The sequence below is a fragment of the Tiliqua scincoides genome, chromosome 5 (assembly GCF_035046505.1).
Source record: "Tiliqua scincoides isolate rTilSci1 chromosome 5, rTilSci1.hap2, whole genome shotgun sequence".
Taxonomy (NCBI): domain Eukaryota; kingdom Metazoa; phylum Chordata; class Lepidosauria; order Squamata; family Scincidae; genus Tiliqua; species Tiliqua scincoides.
In genome coordinates, this window is record NC_089825.1 from 137,392,666 (window position 1) to 137,420,665 (window position 28,000).

The 28,000-nt window shown below is 44.4% G+C and overlaps 1 protein-coding gene and 2 pseudogenes across 1 annotated transcript; 1 reads left to right on the top strand and 2 right to left on the bottom strand.

Moving 5' to 3' along the window:
• Nucleotides 1–856: 856 nt before the first annotated feature.
• Nucleotides 857–6,994, bottom strand: LOC136653792 (vomeronasal type-2 receptor 26-like; annotated as a pseudogene).
• LOC136654815 (5S ribosomal RNA) lies at nt 2,195–2,315 on the bottom strand (annotated as a pseudogene).
• A 10,591-nt stretch (nt 6,995–17,585) lies between the features above and the next one.
• Nucleotides 17,586–28,000, top strand: LOC136653794 (uncharacterized). Its single transcript, XM_066630674.1, has 5 exons — nt 17,586–17,676; nt 23,041–23,079; nt 25,366–25,662; nt 27,375–27,577; nt 27,953–28,000. Exons 1-5 carry the CDS (start codon nt 17,646–17,648, stop codon nt 27,998–28,000), a joined length of 618 nt encoding a protein of 205 aa, XP_066486771.1. The 5' UTR covers nt 17,586–17,645.

Genomic DNA, 28,000 nt, shown 5'->3' on the forward strand with positions numbered 1-28,000 from the left:
ACCTGTAAAATCTGGTTCATGTCTACAGGCTATACAAAAATGGGAGGCATATCCCAATTTGTGCAGTTACCCATGGCTGATATCTGAAACACTTGATGTTTTACAGGGCTCACCTGCTCACCTTAATGCAGGTGTGGGTTGAGGACTAAGACCTGGAAACAGATGAGTAAGCAGGGTGGGGTTTGAACCCAGTTAGTCACATCAGGGTTTTTGTTTTATATGCTGCTTGCATTTTAGCATCACCAACATTTATCTGCTTCCGGAAATGGGCTCAAAGGGGAGGGGGAGGGGCTGCTTGCATGCCACGGTGAGGCTCCCTGCAAAACTTAGTGCTTTGCACCCACCTGTTCCTCTGTTTGGCAATCCGCAGCCCACTCAGGGCTTTGCACCCCCTCTAGCTACGCTACCGTCCCTCCTTGTTCTGCATCAAACCGCTGACCTGTGCTATTGTCTGCTACACTGGCTCTCAGCATATGAAATATGCATATGAAATACTTTCCCCTTTTGCTCGTACTAACACATTAAAAAGTAACAACATAGTATGCTACAATTAAAATCAAACATATTCATTTTTTAAAATTGCCGTATATTCTGTAGAGTACAAAACAAGGACAACGTCAAATTTGATAACTCTCGGCAATGGAAATTAAACTACAGATAATGTAAAAAGAGATTTTGCTGTGCTCATGTATACTTTAAGGAATCCAGTGAAAGCAACACAGGGAGTAGTCTTAACATGAAGCAAGCTTCTGAATGATATTGCTTGTAATTTTAACTGTACTCTTGTGTTTAACAAATCATAACCTGTCCTATAATTGTAAACCAAAATCCGTAGACGCAGCAATGCTGCTGCGATCTATCTCTTCATAGCATTGGCCCTTCCCAGAAGAAGGTTCTTAGTGAAATTCCAATACTCATATCTTTGGATCATCTTCTGCGGAAGTTCACACTGGACATTTCCTTCACTTTAATCTCCTGATTAGCTGTTCTCTACTGTTCAGCTCAGGTCTCAGCACAATTATATAGCATTTGGGGAAAAGGATGCAACCCAATAAACCTGCACTGGAGGCTAAGATGGAGAAGATCTCTATTGCTATTGTGTGTTTCCCTATTGTGCTCAGGTAGGTTGGCACAAAGGACAGCCACACACTGCAAAAGACCAACATGCTGAAGGTGATCAGATTGGCTTCATTGAAACTATCTGGTAACTTCCTAGCTAGGAAAGCCACAGTGAAGCTGACAGTGGCCAGGAAACCCATAAAACCCAGTGCACAATAAAAAATACCACTTGAACCTTCATTACAGATCAGTATAATTTCTTTGGTCATTGAATGCATGTCAAAATCTGGGAATGGGGGAGACGTTGCCATGCAAAAACCACAAATAGTGATTTGAATCAAGGAACTGGAAAGAACAATGACATAGGCTAGTCAGTTCCCCACCCATGTCCTCATCTTGGATCCTGGCCTGGTAGCCATGAAAGCTAGAACCACAGTGGCGGTTTTGGCCAACACACAAGAAACCGCGACTGAGAAGATGATGCCAAAAGCAGTTTGTTGAATGAGGCAAGACACCTCTTTGGGTCTTCCAATGAAAAGCAAAGCAGAAAGGAAGCAGAGCAGGAGGGCGATGAGGAGAATGTAGGTGAGGCCCCTGTTGTTGGCTTTGACGATGGGAGTGTCCTGGTTCTTCAGAAAGGTTCCCAGCACCAAAGCTGTGATGAAGGAGAAGAAAAAAGTCAAAGTGGTGAAACCGATCCCCAGAGGTTCTTCATAAGACAAGAAGCTAATAACTTTTGGAATGCATAACGTGTTGTCTTTATTTGGATAATGGTCTTCTGGGCATTGAAAACAGTCATCCATGTCTGAAGTGAAGAGAAAAATTGTGGTTTCAGTTCTTCACACACAAGTAAACCATTTTCTCCAGATTATTTCTTGAAAGTCTTTAAGGCTGCAATCCTATACACAGTGTCCTGGGAGTAAGGCCCACTGGATACAGTGGGACTAAGCATGTATAGGATTTCAGCCTTATAACTCAATCCTATTGCCCGCACTGCAGAGGCACCAAAATGGCACAGAGTAAGAGGTAAGGCTCAGTCCCCAAGCAGCCACTTCCTACTAATGTTCAGTTAGTCTCCTCTCTGTAGCCTGGTTGGTCTGGTTGGCAACCTTCAGTCTCGAAAGACTATGGTATAAGCCTACAGCACCTGGTATTCCCAGGCGGTCTCCCATCCAAGTACTAACCAGGCCTGACTTTGCTTAGCTTCTGAGTTCAGATGAGATCGGGCACATGCAGGGTAACAGTTGCTTGCAGGCTGGTTGCCTGCACATCTCATTCTGATGTCCCTCTCATATTGTTCAGGTAAGCTGTTGCTTTACAATTTAACTGACTGTGGACTGGCCCTATAAGCTTCCTGGGAAGTACCGTCCACAAAGAGGAATTCTACCTTCTTTAACAGAAGGGAATGCTGCTTCTGAGAAGTTTCATATGTGAGCATCATCTAAAAAACAAAGCAAATGGGGGCCGTTGCTCCAGATATTTATTCATATTTAAGTGTATGTAGAGGTAGTCCATCAACATGCAATTAATAAGGTGTTGGGTTTTTTTTAGCCTGGTGACAGCCTTGATCACAACTGTTTCATGTCATCCCTTACCCTTCTGGTCTGAAATCTTCCCTTCTGGACATGGAAGGCAGTCGTAGCAGCAAAATGGCTTCCCTTCCTTCTTGGTCTTGCTGTATCCTGGACCACAGTTGTCATTACAAAGAGATGAAGGCACTGCCTATTCAGAAGGGAAGGACAAGACTGTTGAACTTTCAGCAAGCAGAACTTCCCTGTTGAAATTGGTGCCTGCTGCTGGTCTATATTCATGCCATAGGTCTGTTGATATGGCACAGGGGGGTTGGGGAGGCAGTCAAAAAGTCTTATTAAGCAAGAGACCATTGGCGCCTTCAATAACATGATGAAATATATTTGAGTCTTCCAATTATATCAGCATTCCCTATGATAGCAAATTCAGGCTTTGTGTGTCAATTGAATTATAGTCAACACAAAGACATTTCAAGTTTCTGGGTACTAATTGAACTCCAGAGGTTTGCAGAAGATAGGAACCGTCAAAAACAGGGCAGAGCAGCGATCCAGTATGGTCTATCACAATGCCACAAGATTTCAGTTAAGGGGTTTTCCCAACCCTGTGACCTGAGATCTGTTCAACTATATAGTTGGGGGACTGATCCAACCATTTCAGTACTGCTGAGGTGGCCTATCCAATGTCATTAAGAAGGAATGCACTTGTCATTCTGTGGAAGACCTACATGGAGTCTCCACTTCATGATTCACACATACACTTGTCCTATGATTGCACATTCATTCAGAACTGGAAGCCTCCCCAGCCTACCTTAAATTAACACTTACCTGGTTAAACCTTCTAGGCCATGTGATGGAATCCCCATGAATGGTCAGTGTTTTTTCTGAAGGAGCCTGGGGATCCATCTTTCCAACTCTCACTTTGAGAAATGACTGGTTTGGAAAAGTGACCCAGTTCATCACATCAAATCCAGCAACCAGCTCTCCATTCTGATCAAAGAAAATGTTGTCCCCAGCACTGTTGTTAAAAGAAATTCTTCCCAGATACCTGTGGATCTAAATTGAAAAAAGAGGAAACATGAGCTATGAAATTTGCTCACATGACTCATTGGGATGGAGTCACTGTACTCCCGTTCATTGGTTTGGCTTCAGCTCAGCAGTTAAGGAAGTTAGGGCACAATCCAGACAACGACATGGGCTGGGGCAAGTCCCTTTCACCGGCCCAGGAGGGTCGCAAACGTGCCATAAAGCATGTTTTTACCTCCTCGGGAGTAAGCCGCACTGGTGCACAGAGGTGCGCCGGCACATGGAGGCTGAATTCAGCGAACCTTGTGTTGGTCTGGCTGGGCCGATGAAAGGCTCTGGGGTGGGCGGGGAGGAGGTGGGGAGGAGGTGGAAGGGAAGTGTTCCTGGGTGGGGGGAGGGTGGGTGGTGGGCGGCCCCGGGGACAGGCAGTGGGTGGGAGGCGGGGATGGAATCGGGCAATTATGGCAGATTCCTGGGGAGTTTGCAGTGGCTTGAAGCGGCTCCGCTGTAATCTGACTTGTTCCACCACAGGAGGTGGCGCAAGTCCAAAGAAACCCAAAGGGGCAGGGGTTATGGGGAAAGGTTTTCCCTTGCCTCTGGCTGAGTCACTTTGGGCCCCTATCCTGTGCTGGATACAGCACACGCCTCTTAGCTTTCCTGTTCCAGCGCAAGGTAGGATTGCGCCCTTAGCTGCTGAGGACAGATAAGTGAGATCAGGGGTACTTCAGAGAGTCTGGAGATCAAGCATGATGACCCTATTCAAGGATGGTGTGTCCTTCCTGTTCTGAGATTAAACTACCTCTTCTTCCCTCCTGGGCTTTAATCTTGGCTCCTGGCTGCTCCATCATCATCTAGGCACCTCCACCTATATGTACATTGTGATTATTCAGATGTGGACCATAGTCTTGGAGACATTGTAATTAGCCCTTTGTCACATGACATCTCATATACACTCAAAAATGTTTTCTCTGGTTGCAAAACATAAGTTTTGGAGTTGCCACATCTTCACTTTTCAGTTTGTGGAATTTACTCTGAGAAAAAGGTTTCCGTTATTTACAAAGGGAACATTTGGTCTAAGGAAGACCTAAGAGGGATTATCGTGATTCCAGCTTTGGTGTTAAAACCTCCTATCTGCATGATAGTCTCAGTTAAAATCATGTCTAGATAGACCAAAGAATGAAACCACGTTTGTGGAAGAAAAGAAAGATATCAATCAGGGGTGCCCAAACCCCGGCCCTGGGGCCACTTGTGGCCCTCAAGGCCTCTCTATGTGGCCCTCAGGGAGCCCCTAGCCTCCAATGAGCCTCTGGCCCTCCGGAGATTTGTTGGAGCCCGCACTGGCGTGATGCAACTTCTCTCAGTGTGAGGGCAACTGTTTGGCCTCTAGAGTGAGCTGTGGGATGAGGGCTCCCTCCACTGCTTGTTGTTTCACGTCTGTGATGCAGTAGCAGCAGCAAAGGAAAGGCCAACCTTGCTTTGTGCAAGGCCTTTTATAGGCCTTGAGGTATTGCAAGACCTTCATTCATTCATGTAAGTTCATCGTTAATATATTCATTTATGTAAATTTATTCAAATTTGAAATGTAAATTAATTCCAACATGGTGTCAGAGAGATGATGTGGCCCTCCTGCCAAAAACTTTGGACACCCCTGATAAAAACAAACAAAAATAGAACAACCTAAAAGCCCAGCTGTGAAGACAGAGTGGGCACTTTGGGTGCCCACGGGTGTGTTGCGTTGGGTCCCATCAATGTGCTCTGAACATTACCTGAAACAAATGTTGCTTCTTAAGCTGCCATCTGCCTCCATGTGCTTTGGTTGTGTATTGAGAGTGGGATGAACACAGGGCATGCAAGGCGTGTGCCACAGCATAGACGGCATTGTAGATGCTGTAGCTTTGGCCAGTCATGCTAATGACAAAGACGGTTCCGGGAAGAGTCTCCAGTTTCTCTTCCCCAGAGCAGACATCCATCAAATTCCTGTCTACTTCAGATGTAGCAAATGAACAGTTAAATGCTTTTTCCCAGAATTCTTTGATAAAACCATCTTCATTTTTCGAGTTAGGGTTTCTGACTTGAAGAAATTCCTGGAATCCTAATACCTTATTTGAGTGGACTGCAAAGGACAGAGCACCATTCAGTGTTTGTGTATCCCATTTTCTTTGAAAGCTGAGTGATACAAGGTCAGCCTGGGCTGTCATAATCCAGACTTTCCCACTAGGTTTTTTTTCTGTCAATATTGTCATACGCAACACCCATCTCAGGATGATGGTAAATTGAATCTCACCATAGTAGACTACGACATTTGCTTCATTGCCCATGATGAAATCATGGATTTCATTTACCCGATCTGTCACATCACCAATGTCACTGACAAAAGTCATTGCAGGGAGTCTTTCAACAAAAGCAAAACAGATACCATGTTGAGGAAACATTGGAAGCACAGTCTGCACAAATCTTTCTCCATTTTCATCATCTCCAGCAAGGACCCCAATCCACATCCACCTGAAGTGCAGCAGCAATTGGAGAAGACCCAGGTATTGATGGGATTCACTTGGGACTGTCTGGTAAAAATTAAGGGTTTGGGTTTTCTCTTTCATGATAGGAGCAGAACCGTATATCAGCTGATCATAGAAAAAGGGGGAGAGGAAACAGATGAAAAGAGATAGATGTTTACATTATATTCCCTTAGATCAGGGGTGCCCAAACCTGACCTGGGGGCCACTTGCAGCCCTTAGGGGCTCTCAATTAGGCCCTCAGGGAGCCCCCAGTCTCCAATAAGCCTCTGGCCCTCCATAAAATAAAAGCTCATGTACTTCATGAGAATTAGAGTTCCACCTCTAATATATTCATTTACGTAAATGTATTCAAATTTTAAATTGTAAATTAATTCTTTATTTCCCGGCCCCCGACACAGTGTCAGAGAGATGATGTGGCCCTCCTGCCAAAATGTTTGGACAACCTTGCCTTAGATCTAGAACGTCTTAGTGGGACTACTTAGAAATGAAGATCAAAAGCATGCCATAAAATTTTCAAACAATTTCTGTGCTATGGTAGCAATTTGGATTGCCTCCACACCCCCCCCCCCCCACTACCAAATACTGGAGAAAGGCAAGGGTATATAATACATCTAAGTGGCTGGTGGAATTTTAGGCAGATAGATAATAAAAGCTCATGTACTTCATGAGAATTTGAGATAGAAGTAACCAAAAGCTATACTATATTGTGCACAGCATCCCTACCTGTGGAATCTTATAGAGGCTTAGGATGTCAGCCATGTGGAGGGAGGTTTCATAGCTCAGCCCCCCAACAACAGCAATCAGGTTGCTCTGGGTGCCACACTTGTAGTTTGGGATAGCTGTGTCTCTTCTAGTAAGAAGATCCATTGTGTTCCAAACGGTCTACTTTGCATTGAAATGGCTGTCATTAATCCAAAACCCCAGGGTGACATTGGGAAGGAGACTGGGATCTTCACTGACCTCCTTCACAGCAAATGCCAAGGCCAGGACATGCTGGTAATTTTTGGTCAGCACCCTGAAATTAGAGTTGCATGAATCACAGCACTTCAGATTTGCCAACGCCTCTCAGTTAGATATATAATTTCTCATCTTCTCCCAGGACATGATTTCCCCTCCTACAACTCTACCACCTTCAGCTAACTGAAAATCTCCAAATCCCTTGAAGGTCTTATGTTCCCTTGAACATCTTCACCCACTCATTTTCTTTGTTCCCCTGTCCATAGAACTTCCCTATAAACATGAATTTGGTGCCTCCCTCCCTTATTTCAAACATTTCCTCATATCCTATCTTTTCTACATGTCTTGGCTTTATCCCTTAATCCACATTCACAACTGTAACCAAGTTTGAAATACATGCTATGACATTTATCCATCATTCCCTCTGTCCCACCCCTTTCACTGAGCAATGCCCACCTCCCAGCAGAGAAGAGTATGGAAGAGAGAAGTTCCAATGGCCAATTTGGTTGTTCCAATATGGAAGAGAGAAGTTCCAATGGCCAATTTGGTTGTGGTCTGCTTTCACGACAACCTGCTGATTTGAAGCCTGAGCAACCAAACTTTGCTCAGTTTGCTTTGTCTGTCTCCAAACTCTAAGCAGTGTGGGAAATATTTATGATGTGGTATCATTCACGTTCCCCCCCCCCCCCACACACACACACACACATGTTTTGTTGTGGTCACTGGAATGCCACTGGAGCATTGAAATGGAGCAGATCTCATCATTGCAATTGAAATAATTGCAGGGTGACATAATTGGAGACGGAACTTCTTCTTTTGACGCTGAAAAAGGAAAATATTATGGGCGCAGCTTGGCGGTCTCTACTTCTGGGTAGGAACAGAAAGAGGCATTTGGTGCTTTCCACAAGTGGTTGGCAAAGGTGGGGCAGAAGCTATCCCAAAAACAGAGCTTGGTATTCAAGTAGCTATTAAAGTATATGTTCGGAGGATCCCCAATCTCAATAAATGCACTTCTTATAAGAAGTAGTTTATTTATTATTTAAGGTCAATGGAAGTCCTGGCCCTTATCAAATTAGCAACTGAGAGCAAGGATAGGAAAGCTAAAACTAAGGAGAGATTCCACTAATTCAGATCCATTTCAGATTTTATTTAGACATACAGCCTAGAATTTGTCTTGTATTCATTCATTCAGCTGCCTTGGGTCCCTTTGGGGAGAAAGGCGGGGTATAAATCAAGTAAATAAAATAGATAAATTTATTTATTTTTAACATTTTTACACAGCCCATCCTCCAAGTTCAAGGTAGTGCACATAGTTCCTTCCCTCCTTTTGTCCTCACAACAACCCTGCAAGGTAGAGAGAGTGACTGCAAGGTAGAGAGAGCTTCACAACTGAGTGGGTATTTGAACCTGGATTTCCCAGGTCTAGGTTCAACTTCTGAACTACTATACAATCCTGGCTCTCCAGGGTGGCATTGCAACACAGAAACCATAGGCTGCTTCAGCCTGGCACATCTCATCATTGGCTCTTCCTAGAAGAAGGCATTTAAACTGAAGTGCATGGACAGACCCTTGGATCACCATGGAACATTTTGTTCACTTTAGTCTCTTGATTGTTCCTGCCTGTTCAGCTCAGGCCACAACAGAATAATATAGCATTTGGGGGAAAAGATGCAAATCAGTAAACCAGCACTAGAGGCTAAGATGGAGAAGATCTCTATTGCTATTGTGTGTTTCCCTCTTGTGCTCAGGTAGGTTGGCACAAAGGACAGCCACACACTGCAGAAGACCAACATGCTGAAGGTGATCAGCTTGGCTTCATTGAAAGTGTCAGGTAACTTCCTGGCTAGGAAGGCAACAGTGAAGCTGACAGTGGCCAGAAAACCCATAAAAACCAGCACATAATAAAACATGCCACTTGATCCTTCATTACAGATCAGTATAATCTCTTCAGTCATTGAATGCATGTCAAAATCTGGAAATGGGGGAGAAGTTGCCATCCACACAGTACAAATAGCAGTTTGAATCAGAGAGCAGGACAGAACAATGACATAGGTTAGTCGGTACCCCATCCATTTCCTCATCTTGGATGCAGGCTTGGTAGCCATGAAAGCGAGAACCACTGTGGCAGTTTTGGCCAAAACACAAGAAACCGCAACTGAGAAGATGATGCCAAAAGCAGTTTGTAGAATGAGGCAAGACACCTTTTTGGGTCTTCCAATGAAAAGCAAAGCAGAAAGGAAGCAGAGCAGGACGGCGATGAGGAGAATGTAGGTGAGGCCCCTGTTGTTGGCTTTGACGATGGGAGTGTCCTGGTTCTTCAGAAAGGTTCCCAGCACCAAAGCTGTGATGAAGGAGAAGAAAAGAGCCAAGATGGCCAATCTGATCCCCAAAGGTTCTTCATAGGACAAGAAGCTTATAACTTTTGGAATACATAGTTCTTTGCCTTTATTTGGATAATGGTTTTTTTGGCATTGAAAACAGTCATCCATGTCTGAAATAAAAGATTGTGACATCAGTCCATTGCATTTAAGATATCTTTTTTCTGACTTATTTCTTGAACCGCCTTTTGAAAATGTAAATATGACCAATCACTAAGAGGTCATGATGCAGAGGGTCACACAGAACCTCACCTAATTCTCCAACTCATCTAAATTTCCCCCAGAAGATACGAAGTGGCGGAATACAGGCGTACTCTCCTACTTATGAAGGTTCCATTCCGGAACACCCCGTTGAGATCCAAAACTGCGAATCTGAGCAAACGCCCATCCCCATGGCCTAGACCCCCTGGAGGCAAGGAGACCCCACCTCCAGAGGGGTTTCTGAGCCCAGCTGAGGCCACGGATGTCCACCCGCAGCCTTGGTGGGCCTCAGAATGTCTGTTTTCAGCTCGCTCCACAAGCTGCCACAGAGGCTGGATGCAGCCTTAGTGCTCCCCATGTGCTCCAGAAGGGGTGGTCGTAGAGAAAAAAGTGAGGGGGAGTTTAAAAAAAGAGAGCAGAGGCTAAAAACTTTGGAGTCTTTACAGACAGCTAGCAAGGAGGAACCATGATACTGACAAGGGCAAGAATTTGTGCTTGACTTTTTTGGGGAACTGTGTAGCTCCATGGAGTAGCCACTTTCTGTCTGAGTCAGTGGTGTAGCTAGAGGGGGTGCAAAGCACTAAGTTTTGCAGGGAGCCTCAGTGTTGTGTACAAGCTGCCCCTCCCCTTTGGAGCCAGGCATTCCACCTCCATTTTACTCCCCCTGCCTGGAATGGCTCCGAAGGAAAGGGGCTGCTTGCGTACCATGCTGAGGCTCCCTGCAAAACTTAGTGCTTTGCACCCTCTCTAGCTACGCCACTGGTCTAGGTACTTGCTTGCTCCCTTCACGCCTTCTCAGCATGCATATTTACAAATAAATGTACCACATAAAGCCTCTGATGCTCTCCCCTCCCAAGAAAATAGGCCTTGGTCACCCCTGAATGTTCCTATTATTCCTTTCAAAATTTTGTAAATAAAAATACATTGGCTAAGTGAAACCACTGCCTGATCCTTAACACGTTGCTGAAGATTTTTTCTTCTTCCATGTGCTGAGTTCATTTAGTAGCTCCCTGAAAAACTTAGTGCTTTGCACCCCCTCTATCTATGCCATTGGTTGGCAGCCATATGACATGGCCACTTTGTAGAAACTGGAAGGGTCTGTACTTGACCTGGAGCTCTAGCATGGTTGGAATACAGTCAAAGTAATGATCTGGGTTTCTTTGAAATTTAAGCTGGTTTAATCCCACAGTCGTTCTGTTTGTACTTATTATAGAACTGCTGCAATCCCAGCACAGTCAGCAGCATTTGTTCTCTGGATAGGCAGAAGGAGAAGCTAGTTCACTTGCGCAGGGTGCAAACACTAACCACATTTTTTTAAAGAAAAAAGAAAAAAACCCAAACATCCCCAAGCAGGGACAAGCAGCAGAGAAACAGAAACTGTTTTATTCATCTGCTATTTTTAACTATTTTTACCCTCCCTTTCCTCCAGTTTGCTGAGGGCAGTATGCAAAGTCCTCCCTTATTTTCTCTCCACAACAGTCTTGTGGGCTGGGCTGAGAGTGACTGGCCCGAGATCACACAGGATTTGAATTCAAGGCTCTCCACTCCTAGTTTTCCATATGAACTGCTAATCATGACAGACCATTGCCTCTCCAGGTCTAGAGTGCTGCAGGGAATATCCTAAACTGAGCACAGGGAGATAGCTAAATGCAAACAGAATTCAAACGTGGTGGTGTTATCTAATCTCCCTTCTCTTTGTCCTTGTCCTTGTTTATGACTAGGAAGAAGACGCTATTGCCTGATCAGGTTTTCATGTGCCTTCTGTGGTGATGCTAGCATGAACATGTTTGGGGCACTGGGTGCATGTGGCCAGGTGAGCATGTACCAGGCCAGTGTTGTGACCTTTGAACTGGGTGGATGGAAGGAGGCCTCAGATCCCACAGGCTTCAAAAGAGGCCACAACTGTGGTCTGTCAGAGCAACCATGCACCCGCCCTGCTCGCCAAGCTGGCTGACTTGTCTTTCTTTTGTTTCTTGGAAAATCCCATGGACAGCTGCCCATTGCTTGCACAGCACAGTCAAGCATTTAAACAAAAGCCACATTGTGGGAGATTCCTGACTTGCCCCAAGCCAAGTCATTAGTGCTAGGGGGGGAAAAAAGGTGCCCAACCCTGATGTCCTCACCAAATCCACGCCTAGGTCTAAGCAAGAGGTCAATGTTAATGGAAGCTCTGACCTTCAGAGCAAATCAAGAGTCTGTTGCTGGATCCTCAGCAGGGTGAACCCAAGAGAGGCATCCATCTCAAGCCAGGGCCGAGCAATCTGGGCCCATGAAACCATGAAAGAAAAGTTCTTGAAGAGGTCACCCAATGAAAATTCCTGTGCTTCCTGCTTAGAATTTAGGGCAGCAGTCTCCAGTTGTGTGCCATCAAAGGCTTCCCTGACATGGATGACACCATGTCACACCGCTGTTCACCTCCATTTCTCCTCCTGTTCATCCACTTCTGGCCTCCAGCAAGCTTTGTACCCAGATTTCCAGGCAGAAGCGGCTGGATGCGAGACGGAATGGGGGCAAATGGAGGCGCTTTATCAAGTCTCCCCCACGGAATGGTAAGCACTGGTCATGTGGGGAGACAGCTTTGGAAGGGAGCTGGATCTGGCCCACAGGCCGGGGTCTGGAGGGCCCTGATTTACGGTATAAAAAGCTGAATTGCAAAGCTCTTGTGTTCTTCACGAGTGCATTGGTCCCAAAACTAAAGGAACTGGCCCCTGAATGGCATGCACCTTCCTCCCTCACGTGTTCCAGTTCCATCTCTGACATTCAACTGACATCTCAACTTGGGAAAGCATTGATTATGAAACCACAATGACCTCCAAACAACCCATGACTTCATTTAGCCTAGTCACAATGATGCTGTGAACCAAGAGCTCTCACTAAATTCTAGCCAACGTAATGCCATTTTAACATCAGTTCTGACTCTGGTTCTAAAATGATTGTTAGCAAGAAGCTGTGAGCCACCCTTGAACCAGTGCCTGGCTCTCTAGTGCCTTAGTCCTGGAAGACCAGACAGAGCTGGTCTGCATTATCTCGCTAAAGCAACAGCTAATAGGAGGGTAAAGGGGGTGTTTGAGTGTGGCAGGGATGGAATTTTACTGGGCCCTTTGTCTATGCTTGTCTGTGTTTGAAATGAGTATACAAAGCCAGCTATATCTAGCTACACTTGCACATGATCTGAGGCCACTGGCCTCCTGGCAGCCTTGCTTGGTACCAGCAATAAACAAGCCGTTTTCTGCTATACCTTCCCTCAGAGTGTTAAACTGAGATCAAGCACTCCGGGTAACAAACCTCATGCTGCCTTTGTAGGTTCAAAAGCAACAACAACCTTGTGAAGCCATTGAGGTTGAAACAGAGCATGACTGCCCCAAGGTCAACCAACAGACTTCACAGCCACTCAGATGTGGATCTGAACTTTGAGACTTTCTGCCCAGTGCACTCTTCCCCTCTTTTTTAGTACTCTCACTAGATTTGCACTTATACATACTGCACATACTAAGACCATTCCTATTTTTTCATACCAAGATTTTTAAAATATAAGGTGGAGGATTGATGGTGGGAAAAAAGGGACAGGGTCTGACCTAGGTGCCTTTAAACGGGATTGGACAGACTGATGGAGGAAAAGTTCATGATAGACATATGCAAAAACTGGGTTTTAGAGGTAGCCTATCTCAGAATGCCAGACGCAAGGGGGTAGCACCAGGATGTAGGTCTCTTCTTCTTGTATGGTATGAGGAATCTGGTTGCCCACTGTGAGATACAGGAAACTGAACCTTGCCCTGATCCAGCAGGGCTCTTCTTATGTTCTGGAGATAAAAGCTACCTCCCATTTTACCGAAAGGGTACACCTCCCCTCTGCTTTGAGCTCCGGAGGCAGAGAAGGGGATGAGTTTGCCTCAGAAGATGTTACAGGAGGTAGGATCAAATTCATCATCATTAACATTTGTTAGGCATAGACATAAATACAAGTAAGCAAACAAAGAACAGAAATGGCCTGCCCATGACAAAGGGGTCTCCACAGCTCATATATTAACAGCTGTATGAAGAACAGCAGATTTACCTTTGCATCTCTGCAACGTAAAGATAATCAGCAAATTGAGTAATAATTGACTTAACAGAAGTAGAAAGAAGGAATGCAAAGTTGCATCATTGTGGGTCGATCCACCTTTTGGTGTACCTTCGCACTTAATTAACTTGTGAACTGGGCTCCAGTGCCAGTAAAGATTTCAATCTCTAGATAATTTATTCATATGGGGACAAGAAATTGCTTCCCCCAGAATTATTCATAATGGCACATTATTCGACATGCTACCATACTGTCATCCTCCAGAAAAGCCTTTGCCTTTTGATCAAGTCAGGAGGTACACTTAACACGACATCCCTCACGTTTTGAGGGCTTAATAGATGTTATGCACAGGTCTTAGAAGTGAACTGATTGGGATGGCAAAGCCAACCTCAGTAAAAGGGGTAGATGGTCACTATCTAAATCAAAGAATACTTGAAGGCTTTCCACCCAGGGAAGTACATCATTGCAGACCTAGATGTAATAAATAGTGCTACACCTTGCTCATACCATAAAAGTAAATTCCCCTGGGTGATCCCCAGGCATGGCCCCATTCAGAATACTGGGGTTGAATCTTTTAGTCATAGCTAGCAGTCGAGAACCAGCAAAGCTTGCTTTGCACTTCTTAGAAAGACGTGGAAAGTGCAAGTTAATTTGTTTGTCGCCCTGGACATGCATGTCGGCATTCTCTTTTGAGGGATGTCGATTTGAGCCAGTACAGGTGTTAGAATCTGCCCCAAAAGAACCTTATCTGCCAGATTATCTAAGATTAAATCTTCAACATACTGTTCCAAGTCAGCCCAAGTCTTATTAACACAGACGTTTGTTTGTTGGGGAGTGAGATAAATATTGACCGCCTAGACTATTTGAGCACCTAATTCAAAGCAAACAGCCATGGCTTGACTGCCCAAAGGATGTATCCCTTTGCATCTAATGCATAAAGAAGTGGAGACCAAGATACCCAAACCCCCTTCAGCCTCCCTAACCCTGCCCCTGGGATTGCCCCATTGCTGAAGGAATGGTAACCATCAACACTAAGTTCATTGGCTGTCCAAGTTTCCTGGAGCTGGATTATATCATAATTCCGGTGGAAAAAGGAAGAATCCTGACTTTTGCAACAGGACCAGCCTGCAATATTCCAGGATGCATTTTCCAAAGGTTGCCCTAAATTCAATTCAGACTTTTTTTTGTGCAGTCATACTGAACCTGCTTCTCCCTGCTATTGATTAGTGCTATTTTCTTCAATCATCATAGAATGTTCAGGGTCATCCGACGAAACAATCACATTGGACCTTAATGCTCTTCTGTTGAGTATAACAGTTGGAACCAACTGGCGTTGAGGCCCCTCCACAGAGGACAGTCCCTTTTTCTTTAGGGTCTCCTTTGACAGACTGTAAACAGAAGAACTGGAAGCAGGCAGGTGAACATTGGCGGTAGATGACTGTTTGATACCTTTAGGGGAGAAAACCAATGATACCGGTCGTGTGGTCATAGTCTCATGTTCTTCAGGAGATAGGGAACCAAAAGAAGACAGAAGTTTAGCATCCATCTCATCTTCTGTCAGGCCAGGTTTAAAGTCAGTCTTATCAATTTCATCATTAGAAATTAGGGGGTATGGCTTAATCGGAGTAGCAGGAGGGTTTAAGGGTTTTGCATTAGTCAGCTCTGTTTGCAAAGATGAATCTAATAGTGCAGATTGATCTAATAGACTTCGTAGGGCTCCAGATTTCTCATTTGAAGTCCACATCAGATCTTCTGTTATCTCCTTATGGCCCTTTTCTTTTCTCTTGAAATTTGGAAGAGCAAGCTTCTGTAATGAGGAATCATAGAAGTGTTGTTGTAGCCTGATCCCAAAGCCAATTAACTCAGGAACCTGCGCAAAAAGCAATCTTGGAACACTATTCGTGTGAAAATAAAGGAGAAAACAGTCCTGGCTTCCCACACTGGGCAGCCTTTCCAGCTCTTGGAGATCTATCACTGAAGGAGCCTTCCTGAGGAGAAATGCCAGATGTTATCTAGCCCTCCATTTGGTGGACCAATCAATGTGTCTCCCATAAAGGGGGAGATATTGATAGCTAGGCTCTTTGTATCATAAATGAGAGCAACAGAATCTATCCCAGAAGTTGTCTGTAAGATATTACCATCTGGCTGCACATTGGGAGTAACCCTTCTGTTTGTAGATCTGTTCTCCCTATCACACGCCAAAGGTTTCAACAAGTTGTCTGGCTGAATGTTTTTATCCTTCTCCTGGAGCAAGTCTGTAATTCACTCAAGCTGACTAGTTATTACTTGAAGTATCTCAGCCACAAGGAAAGTCTGATGTATTAAAAAATCAATGTCCTTATTTTCTCTGGGTTTATTAATGCTCTTCGAGCTTGATAAGCCACTAGCCACCTGGGTAACTTTAGGGGAAGTTTGCCCTAAAGAGCAGACGAAGATTGTAGCCAGCCACAAACTCTTATCACTATTTTCCCGTGTTGAGGTCATTTTGGTTTTTTCTATTCCTCTGTGCTATTCTTACTAGACAGCACCTGGCAGCAGATGAAAGAAACTTCTTCTGCTCTTGTTAAAGAGGAAAATAATATTAAAAAGGCCTTATTGCTCTCGGAGCTCCTCACGCACCCTCATGCCTGGGCTACTGCCTAACCTGGATCAAATTTTGGATTTCCTCTCCTAGTAGGCCCAGAAGTGCCCACCTTTTGGGGTGTTCTCCTGCATGCTTTAGGGGAAGCACTCTCCAAGACCTTCAGAGGATGGAGCACGGCTGGGGAAGAGGCACTCTCCATGTGAGATGCAAGACAAATGCATTACATGCTCTCTTTTACGGTGTATCTTTTTTTCTGCTGTGCTTCTACAAATTACAGTGAATATGGGTCCTAAACAGAAAGAGGTGGGAAAAAGAATCATGGGGAAAAGTGTGGAAAAACATACAAAATGTAAGCACGTTACTCATAGTTTGCAACTAAAATGTGAGGTGCTAAACCTCATTATGTGATCCTAGAACTTCTGAAACATTTTCATGGTCATCTCTAAAACTTTACTGATGTTGCATAATGTTGCTATAATGTTGATATTAATTGATATTTATTCTATTTTATTATGCCACACAACTTTCTCCTTGGTGTGGTGTTGGCAACCTTCAGTCTCGAAAGACTATGGTATCGCACTCTGAATGGTGGTTCTGGCACAGCGTCTAGTTTGGCTGAAAAGGCTGATTCGGGAATGACAATCCCTTCCACACTGGGAGCAAGTGCAGTCTGTCCCCGGTCTGTCTCCCTGGCTGTGGGCCTTCCTTCTTTGCCTCTTTGCCTCAGTCTGTTGGCCAAGTGTCTCTTCAAACTGGGAAAGGCCATGCTGCACAGCCTGCCTCCAAGCGGGCCGCTCAGAGGCCAAGGTTTAGGCATTTAGGGTGACTTTGGGAAGACTTTGGAATGAGTTAGACTTTTTCTAACTGAAATTAATGTAATAATTGTACTAATCATCCAGATTTTCACTATAAGGACTGTTCTTAGGAATGGATTAGGTACATATAAAGAGGGAAAGATGTACACTAATCATGACTCCATACTGGATCTACAGTATCCTGTCTCCGAAATCTCTCTGCTATTCTAAAGAAATGCCATCAAAAAACTGTACTCCGAACTTCTTTGTGTGTTGGGGATTACATCACAAACCAGCCAGTGGACACCCAAGCTGCTGACTCATTAATCTGGTTAATGGATTTCCACTTTCTGTTTTTAGAAGCCAGGCCCCTTGAACCTGTGACTGCTTTCCTCTCATCAGTACTACTTCCCCACATGACTCTAGTGTGAATAGGAACTTGAATAGGTCTCATGTGAAACACACTGAAACTTGGAGAGGAAGACTGACTTTAAAACATCAGATTGCCAGAGCTGGGAGCCACCGGAGAAAGCTTCCACTCAGAATGGATGTGACCTTCCTGGGCCCCATTGTCAGTAAGTTCCTTTCAAATGCCTCTTCTCTTTCCCCAACCTTTCCTCTTCCTCCATCCTCTCTCCCCTGAGTTTTATTAGGGTTGGCACCAACATTTTAAAAGAAAGGGGAAAAAGCCACTGGAGAATGTTCAAAGGAAGCTGGAACATCAGAACCAGGGGACATCCACTACAACTGGGTACCAGGAGAGCTAGAACAGACAAAAGTAAATATTTCTTTATCCAGCATGTAATTAATCTGTGGAACTCCTTGCCACAGGATGTGGTGATGGTGTCTGCCCCAGATGCCTTTGAGAGGGAATTGGTCAGATTGATGGAGGGGAAGTTCATAATAAGTTACAAACCATGATGGGTATATGCTACCCCCTGGTTTTAGAAGTAGGCAACCTCAGAATGCCAGGTGCAAAGGAGTGGCAACAGGATAAAGGTGTCTTGTCTTGAGTGCTCCCTGAGGCATTTGGTGGGCCACTGTGAGATACAGGGAGCTTGACTAGATGGGCCTTTGGCCCGATCCAGCAGGGCTCTTCTTATGTTCTTAAGCCGAATGAGTGTCAACGTGAAGTTTCACAGGTGAGGTACACATCGTATTTATCACAGTTATCCTCACTTTCATCTTGCTGTATTTTAAAGCTGGAGAAATCAAATGAATATAAGAATTGTCTTAGTGGATCCGACCAATGTCTGGAGTGTTCTATGGTCTCAATGCCAGGAGAATTCAGTGTCCTGTTCTTTAGTCCCAGACCATAGTTTCTTTCCATTTCATTGCTTTAGCAGCTATGCTGAAGCTAAGGAGGGATGGTTCTTACCCATGCCCAGTTGAGAAGGATCTCCACAACTATCATTTAATGGCGGGGCCATAGCAGTAGGTCCCAGTGTCAATCCCGGGCATCTCCAGGCAGGGCAGGCAGAGACCCTCATCTGAAACCCTCAAGGGCTGTTGCATTTCCATCTAGGCCAGCGATTTTCAGCTGGTGTACTGTGGCACATTGGTGTGCCATGAAAGGTTCGCAGTTGTGCCATGGGAGTTTGGAGCACAGTGGTGGAAACTCTTCTGGGTTCTCTGGCTCTGTTTTTAGGGCAAGAATCTGCACTACATAAGAACATAAGAACAGCCCCACTGGATCAGGCCATAGGCCCATCTAGTCCAGCTTCCTGTATCTCACAGCGGCCCACCAAATGCCCCAAGGAGCACACCAGATAACAAGAGACCTGCATCCTGCTGCCCTCCCTTGCATTGGCATTCTGACATAACCCATTTCTAAAATCAGGAGGTTGCGCATACACACCATGGCTTGTACCCTGTAATGGATTTTTCCTCCAGAAACTTGTCCAATCCCCTTTTAAAGGCGTCCAGGCCAGTCGCCATCACCACACCTTGTGGCAAAGAGTTCCACAGACCAACCACATGCTGAGTAAAGAAATATTTTCTTTTGTCTGTCCTAACCCTCCCAACACTCAATTTTAGTGGATGTCCCCTGGTTCTGGTGTTATGTGAGAGTGTAAAGAGCATCTCCCTATCCACTCTGTCCATCCCCTGCATAATTTTGTATGTCTCAATCATGTCCCCCCTCAGGCATCTCTTTTCTAGGCTAAAGAGGCCCAAACGCCGTAGCCTTTCCTCATAGGGAAGGTGCCCCAGCCCCGAAATCATCTTAGTCGCTCGTAATGTAAATGTAATGGCTCGTAAAGTAATGGATTGTTTGGGCATCTTCCTCCACCAGATCTGTGAGTAGCCCTAGAAACAGAGCCAGATAACCTGGAAGAATCTCCTGGAAGCCAGAAGTGAAGAAGTATAGAATCCTTTATTGGCATGTGAAACAAACAAATCTACAAACCGTATACATTTGGTCAGCCAGGAAGCAAATCGACTTCTCGATTGTGAAGTTCAGTGAGCTGATACAGGAAAGTTGCCACAGTATCGGTTATTTCCACAGATTATTCAGTTAGGAGGTAGCGTATTGTTGCCACATCAGTAAATCCTCCTCTTATTCTCAGTATAGAGTCCAGATATCTCTGACGGATCTCGATGTAAAGGGGACAATAAAGAATGGAGTGGACAATGGTCTCCATACATCCCAGCCCACGAGGGCATCGCCTTTCGGCATGAGCTATCTTGTGAAATTTCCCAAATAGAATGGCAGATGGGAGCACATTAAGGGCGCAGTCCTAACCAACTTTCCAGCACTGACATAGCTGTGCCAATGTGGCGTGCACTGCATCCTGAAGTGGGGAGGTAGTCAAGGAGGCCTCCTCAAGGTAAGGGCATGTTTGTTACCTTACCTTGGGACTGCATTGCAGCTAGCTCAGTGCTGGAAAGGTGGTTAGGATTGTGCCCTAAATCTAGCAAGGGATAAGGCTCTCCTTTTTGATAACTGAGCAGCGAATATAGGTGTATGAGGCTACTTGACCATGCAATATAGGAATCTTCAGACTTAACGGGGAACATGCTCCATTTGCCATGCTGTAAAGATTCTGCCTTTTGATGTAAAAATAAACCTGTGTTTGATGCACCAAAATGCCTCTTGATATGGAAGTGAGCTGAGACATTTAAAAGATAGCCCGATCAAGTTAATTTTCTTTTCCAAAACAGTTACAACAAAGGGCCGATTAGATTCAAGGAACATCAGATAGAGCAAGCTTTGAGGGTCATAGTTGTAATATATGCACAGCCAATATTTGATAGCCATATGGTTTCTAGCAATGACTGACCCATTCCTAGGCAAAAAGCTGCATAAGCTGCATACTGTAGATGCTCATGTATAGTGCATGAAATTTTTGCCAAGTAATCAAGCTCAAATTATCACTTCACCTTATCTCCAGGTCTATCAGAGGGCAAAGCCTTTCAACTCTGAACAGTTTTGCTTCTCAAGCGGCAGGCACCAAGTTTCTCAAGCAGACAGGCAGACAGCAGGCAGGCAGGGCAGAGATCCTTTCTACGGCAACTGGAAAATTCCAGCCAAAGTTAACCTTTTAATCTCCTTCCTTCTGCTGCAGCCTGGTTCTGCTTGGCAAATGCTTGCAAAGCAGGTCTGTTTTTGGAAACACCAGGATGGGGCCCTCCTTCCCAGGGTACAATTCAGTGCGCCCTTACTTAAGAATAACACCCATGGAAAACAGTGGGTCTGCTTCTGAGTAAAAAGTGTTGCAAATATATGCAGCTCCATCTCTCTGCTGTGAATTGAATTGCACACTCCCAGTTATGTGTTATGGGTTGTATGTTGTACGTAGAGCTTCTGGCTTAACACACCAGACACCTTAAAGGTGGATTTGATTAATGGTTCAACCTTTTTCACTTGCATATCCCTTGGCAGCCCATTTCCATAAACTGTATCCTTCCTATTAGCAAAATGTTTGTAATTAATAATACAAGCCCTCATCTCCCCCAGATGAAAACCCAGACTTCATGTATTTATTACAGTGTTTTCTCTTTTCATCTGTTTGAAGAAGACTCTGCCTTTGCACTGTTTTGCACCAGAAGTGTGCTGAGAAATTCTGGCTGATTGATCACTTTCCATATTATGTTTCAGCTTTTTTACTGTGCTGGGTTTCAATCACTGGTGCATAGATGAATTGATGACCAAAAACTAGCTATTGGTGGGGCTTTCACAGTCAACTAGCTACCTTCCTTCCTGCCTTGCTGGCCCTGCAAAGCATTCTGGAGCACGACCTGCCTTTTTCTGCCATTATTTCATTCTTTTTCAAGTACCCCTACAGATCCTGTTGAGTGTCGCTGGGAGTACTTGAATACCAGGTTAGGAACCACTGTTTTACTGGTGTGTTGTTTACAGATGATAATGTTTACAAAAAGGTGGTGAAGACCAGAATTTTAAAAAGAATAAAAATGTATCTTATGATCTTTTATTATGTTTTTAATAAATTAGAGACTACAGTTCTCAGGTAACAAATAGTGGTGGGTTATTTTTCAGGATCTGGCCTCAGGTAAAATCAGACAAAACTATAGTCAGACACCCCCTAAGTTTAACCCCTGACTTATCCAAGGGTCATAGAAAATTCAGTGATTGTTGGCTCAAAACCTGCCCTCGGCTTATCTGTGGGGTCGACTTATAGGCGGGTGTCTGCTGTAGTTCGGTAGGCCCAAGATTTTTTGCAGAAATTTACCTTGGACAGACTCCAGGACATTGTTTAAAGCCCCAATCCAAAGAGGAATTCCATAAAATAATTGGGGAATCACCTTAGCATTAAAGGTCTTAAGGCTGCTGGCATATAATGGTTACCTCTGAAAAAGAAAAAACGAGCGATGGACTGAGAGGTAACGTTAGCTTATTAATTGCCATTTTCTGGTGAATAGCCCAGGAGAGATTATAATGTAAATTTAGACCAAGTTATTTAAACTGCTTAACTTGTTCTAATTAGTGTCCTTAGACTTGTCAAAATTCAACTGTAAATGGTTTTCTGACAAGTACTCCAAACACTTTTTGAAAAGGCGTTTTAAACCCAAACGGGTCCAGGACGTTATTACAGCATCATCTGCATATAAGAGGATCAGTACCTGAGTGGATCCTAATCTGGGAAGGTATGCCCATCCACCTCAGTCAGAAAGGGAGCCAAATCATTAATAAATAGAGTAATGCTGCAATCCTAACCACACTTTCCTGAGAGGAAGACTCATTGAACAAAATAGAACATACTTCTGAGTAGACCTGGTTAGGACTCTACCCTAAATACACCTTTGTTTGGCACAATTTTCTTTGTGAGGTTCCCCGCAGAAGTACATTTTATCTGACAGGTGGTGCTTTGATTGAGCCTCCTTACAAAGAATAGCAGTCTCTTGTCCATTCGTCGCTTTTCTAATTTACTCCAGAGTATCTCCCTATCTATAGAATCAAAGGCTGCTTTTAAATCTAGAAAGGCTGTATACAACTTAATCCTTGCCTTCCTAATATATTTCTCAATTATGAAAGGACAGTACAGTGGTCCAGGGTAGTTCTACCCTGTGAAGCCAGAAGTGATGTCACAAGAGGCAAAGATCACAGAGAAGACCATAGAGGTCAGTGTGCCATGAGAAGAAAAAGGTTGAAAATTGTTGGTTTGGTCACTGCCTGGATACACTCAGCATAAGGAAGCTCCAGCTCTTCAGCCCCTTGTTTGCTGAATGTCCATTCATTAAGGCTGCAATCTATGCACACTTACATGAGAGTAAGTTCCATTAACTCATCAGGTTTTACTTCTGAGCAGAAATGCCAGGGTTGCACTGTCAGGCTGCAATCATATGCACACTTTGCTGGGAGTAAGCCCCAATAAACACAGTGGGGCTGACTTCTGAGTAAACATGCATAGGATTGCACTGTCAGTCCATCAGATGCACAGTCTTCGTTTACAGTCTTTTTGTTTCTTCCTCTCTTCCAGTCTTGCTCCATGTTGCAGCCCAGTGGGCGTCATCTGCAGGTAATGGTCAATCTTCTTCCCAGTAAGAGTTTGATTTGCAATGAAAAACTCTGGTCTCTTTTGTTCAGCTGTTTCGAGGTTCAAAATCACAGTTAGGAAAGCACTGCCCCAGACTGGGCAGAATCCCCCCTTAGTCACACTGGGTATCCATGGACTTTCTATCTTTCAGCCTAGTCTACTTTGCAGAGTTGTGGTGAGGATAAAATCACAGGGAACGTGCATGTCAGGGGCAGTGGCATAGCTAGAGGGGGTGCAAAGCACTAAGTTTTGCAGGGGAGCCTCATTGCAGTGTGCAATTGGCCCCTCCCCTCAGAGCCATTCTGGGTGGGGGGAGCAAAATGGAGGCGAATGCCTGGCTCTAAAGGAGAGGGGGAGGAGCTGTTTGTACACTGCAGTGAGGCTCCCTGCAAAACCTAGTGCTTTGCACCCCCTCTAGCTATGCCACTGGTCAAGGGAAGGGTATTCTATTGGAAAAATATAATTCCAGTTTTAGCAAGCAAATTCAACTTGGGGGTTAGAGTTCCATTTAGTTGGTTCTCATCTAATTGGTTTCATCTCTTTTTCAGTGTGTTTCTGGCCTCTCTGGAATCAGGGGGCAAATGTAATTTTACACATTATGTGGAAGAAGGTGAAAGTTTGAGTTAGATGGATTTGGTATAAAACAAACACATCAAGAAGAAGCATCAAATTTTTCTCCCTGATGAGCTAGCTTACTATCTGCAGGGGGTTCTCCTGTTCTTCTGTGCAGCACCACACAGCCCTTCTCACTTGCAATACAGTTCAGAATCAAACCGTCTCATTCTTTCAGTTCATTCCGAATCTTGTTCTACCCATATAGACCGAAGAGGAGGTGGTAGAATCTGGGGTGGTGGAGTTCACTGTACCACTGCAGGTGAGAAGTGCCATTTTTGAAAACTTCCCTATGTACACACACAAACACACAACAGAACTCCCTGCAAGTGTCTTTAAAAATAAAATAAAAAATTATCACAGTATAGATGCAAGGTTCTAACAGTTTGTTGCCTGTTCTGCTAGATGTTTTGTTTTTTTACTTGCAAGGAGAGTTCAAAAATCATAACTTACATCTTCTTTTTGAAAGGGTACAGCCCATCCTCCAACCTAGAACATTACCATTTCATTTTGGCGGATGTGGTCCTCATTCAAGCTCCATGAGTCTGAGAACCAGGGCTGTGCAATAGTTAAGATGTGGGTACGGTTAGACAGTTGCTAACTGGCAGGAATGAGATTTTAACAACTAAGGGCCCAATCCTATCCAACTTTCAAGCCCTGGTGTAGCCATGCCAATGGGGTTTGTGCTGTATCCAGTGGTGGGAGGGTAGTTAGAGAGGCCTCCACAAGGTAAGGGAACTTTTGTTCTCTCGCCTAGGGGCTGCATTGTAGCTGCACTGGGGCTGAAATGTTGGATAGGATTGGCCCTCACATGGCAAAGTATCTTTATTGTATTTATACAAGAATTGTCTCAAGAAGTTGAGTCTCATTAATGCATAAGGGCACTTTTCTGTTTAACACCCTGGTTTTACTGTTTATGCCACTAAAGGTTTTTGACTTGACTTGTTAAGATGTGGGACTGGAGAGATTTGAGTTCAAATTTCCACCGAGCAATGAAACTCATTGGGTAACCCTGTGGCCAGTTGCTTCCTCCCATCATAACATTACCCACAAATGCTTCATATTCTGTAGATTAAAATGGGGGGGGGGGGTTTGGTATGCTGACCTTAACTCCTTGGAGGTGGGAGTGGGGTGGAATAAGTGCCAGATTGCAAAGTGAGGTGGAGCAAAACTCCCAAGACATCCTTAACCTGCCCCTCTAATGGTGTACAGGACACTGCCACAGGACCTGGTTTGGTGGTACCTCCAGAATTGGCCTGAAGTCTCAAGGAGTTGACATCAGTCTCCAGGTGACTAATGCAAGCTGTTCTGGAGATTTTAACAGAGCCCCTTATGACATAATGACATGATGCCATATTGGGGCAGGGAGGGGGACTTCAGGAATAACTTCAGTCAAATTTGACAACACCACCTCCGATGGGTGTGAACCCCGACCTGGTCAGCACTTGATGCCAGCTTTGAATAGGATATAAATGTAACCTATAAAGATTTTGCCTAATGAGTAGAGTGGCTTTGGATGGTCAAGAACCTACTGAACTGAGGTTCCAAATCTCAGGGCCATTTTGAATCTGGACTATGTTCTCTTATTCACACCCCACCCTTTAAACCCCACAAATGTCCTAGTCACCAACACAGACCTCTCTATTTTCATTCCAGATTCTCTGCATGCCCCCATACTCTCAGTGCACCACGGGCACCCCACATATTTTGAAGGAGAGAGGGTAGAACTTATATGCTCAGCTCCACCAAACAGAACGGCAGAAGGATACAGATTCTTCAACCAGCGTGGGTGGCAGATCTTGGAAACAGCCCCCAATGTTTATCAACAGGGCAAGCTGGCTTTTAATGTTCAAATGGACAGCATTGGAAATTACACCTGTGTATACTGGATGGGGAGAGGAGGCATGGATGTCACATCTGCGCAAAGCAACATCATCTCCCTACAAGTAAAGGGTAAGTTTACATTTCCAAGGGTATCAGGGCCCATGACAACATGCAAGGATCTGTGTGACCACCCCATGCACATTACTGCTTACTAGATTTCCACTGACCTAAATTTGATGGAGGTTAGATGGACTGTGGTGAAGAGCAAGGACCTTCATGGATGTAGCCCCACAGTCCCAGAATGTGTGTATTTCTACATATCAGGAAAACTTGCAAATGCATATATCCAAGATCCCTGAAAGATGCTTATAGATCAGTGTTTCTCAAATGGGTCAGGATCCACTAAGTGGGTCGCAAGTCAATTTCAAATGGGTCCCCATTCATTTCTATATTTTATTTTTAATATATTAGACTTGATGCTCCCATGGTATGTGACTGCATTTGGAGAAATGCTATAGACCTGTACTTTTAACAAGCTACTATGTATATTCTTTTAACAATAATAGTCAATGGGATTTACTCCTGGGTAAGTGTGGGTAGGATTGTAGCCTAGGATTGTTCAATATGTTCTTGCTCGATGATGTCACTTCTGGTCATGACATGACTTCCGGTGGGTCCTGAGAAATTCTTGTTCTAAAAAGTGGGTCCCAGTATGTATGTATGTATGTATGTATGTATGTATGTATGTATGTATGTATAGATAGATAGATAGATAGATAGATAGATAGATAGATAGATAGATAGATAGATAGATAGATAGATAGATAGATGCTCACAAAGAACTCTTGTAATTAGTATCCACATGAAGTTAAACATAAGCTGATTTGTTTTCAGTATATTTCTATGGCACAAAAAATAAATACTCATCATTTAATATGGGAGGGTGGGGGAATTCCAGGCACCCACGTATAAATGTGTTGGCTAAGACTTTTTTATTCTGCTATCAGCAGCAAATATTGGGGAGTCTTGTGATGACGCAAGGCTCTTTGTTGTTTTTGTTGCTCCAGACTAACACAGCTACTACCCTGAAAGTAAGAACCAGCTACAGTACTTTCTCTTTCGAAAAGAAATTATACTAAATTGTCAACAGGGGGGAATGAAACAGCAAAGTGGGTCCAGCTCAGAAGTGCTGATGTCCACTAGGGGGCGGCAAAGACCAGTCCCTGCTGTTCTTTATTGAACTGTTTCCTGGCAAGCTTTGAAGATTTCAAATGCCTTTTGTCATACTCTGCAATTTCTACCTATACATGAAGTTGGAAAGATGCATTTCCCCCATTTTTGTACATACATGCACATGCACAGGTGGAAGAATGACCTGCAAGCCTATCCACACTTATCTAGAAGCATGCCTTATTGGCTATAAAGGGACTTACTTCTGAGCAGTGGCGTCACTAAGGTTTGCTTCACTCGGTACGGAAGGCCAGCATGTCAACCCTGTGATGGACCTCCTCCCATGCAGTGAGCTGAGCAGTGGATGTGATGATGTACCATTGCCCTACCCCACTGGTTTTTTGGCTATAACTTTTGATTGAACAGAGATATTTCCACGTGGTTCAATTCATTGTGTTCTGCATGAAATCACACACTGATTGATACAGAACATGATGGTATTATTCGAAATGTCAAGATTTTAATTGGGTGAGTAGTGGTGTCACCCCCCCATGTGTGCCACCCAGTGTGGCCTGCACCCCATTTGCAACACCACTGCTTCTGTGCATAGAATTGGATTACACTGTTGGGGGGGGGGGAGAGTCCTGACCTGGGACATTTCTCTTTTGCAGAGGCTCCTGCAGCCCCACTTCTCTCTCTGGATCCCAGCCTGGATGCATACAACCTGGAAGACACCGTCAGCCTTATCTGTTCAGCTCCGCCTGAAACACAGAAAATAAAAGAATTCCAATATTATGGTGACAGACAGACCATCTCGGTTGTGGCTTCATCTCCCATCTCCATGCACAATCTGAGCCTCAAGGAACCAAGTCATGTAGGGCCGTTCAGATGCGCATATGTGCTGAAACATCCTGGGCGGTATATTGTTTCAAGAAAGAGTAATCTTGTCCTCATTACTGTGACTGTTGGTAAGTTTTGTGTTGCATAACCTGTGGAACATTCCTTCCTTCCTTCCTTCCTTCCTTCCTTGCTTCCTTCATATTCTGCAGCCATTCTTTCACATTTGGGATAGTTTTCTCCATTTGTATTCTGCTTTTCTCTCCGAATGGCTAACTTGAAAAGAAACTTTAGGCACCTCCAGAAAATCACTAAAGAGGGAACAGTTCGTAAACTGAGAGGGAGTTCCATAAGGTCGGTGCTACTACTGAGAAGGCCCTGTTTTTTGCCATCGCCCCTCCTGCCTCCATAGGTGACTGTACCTGAGAGAGATCTCCTTACAGTCTCCTGGGTGTACTAA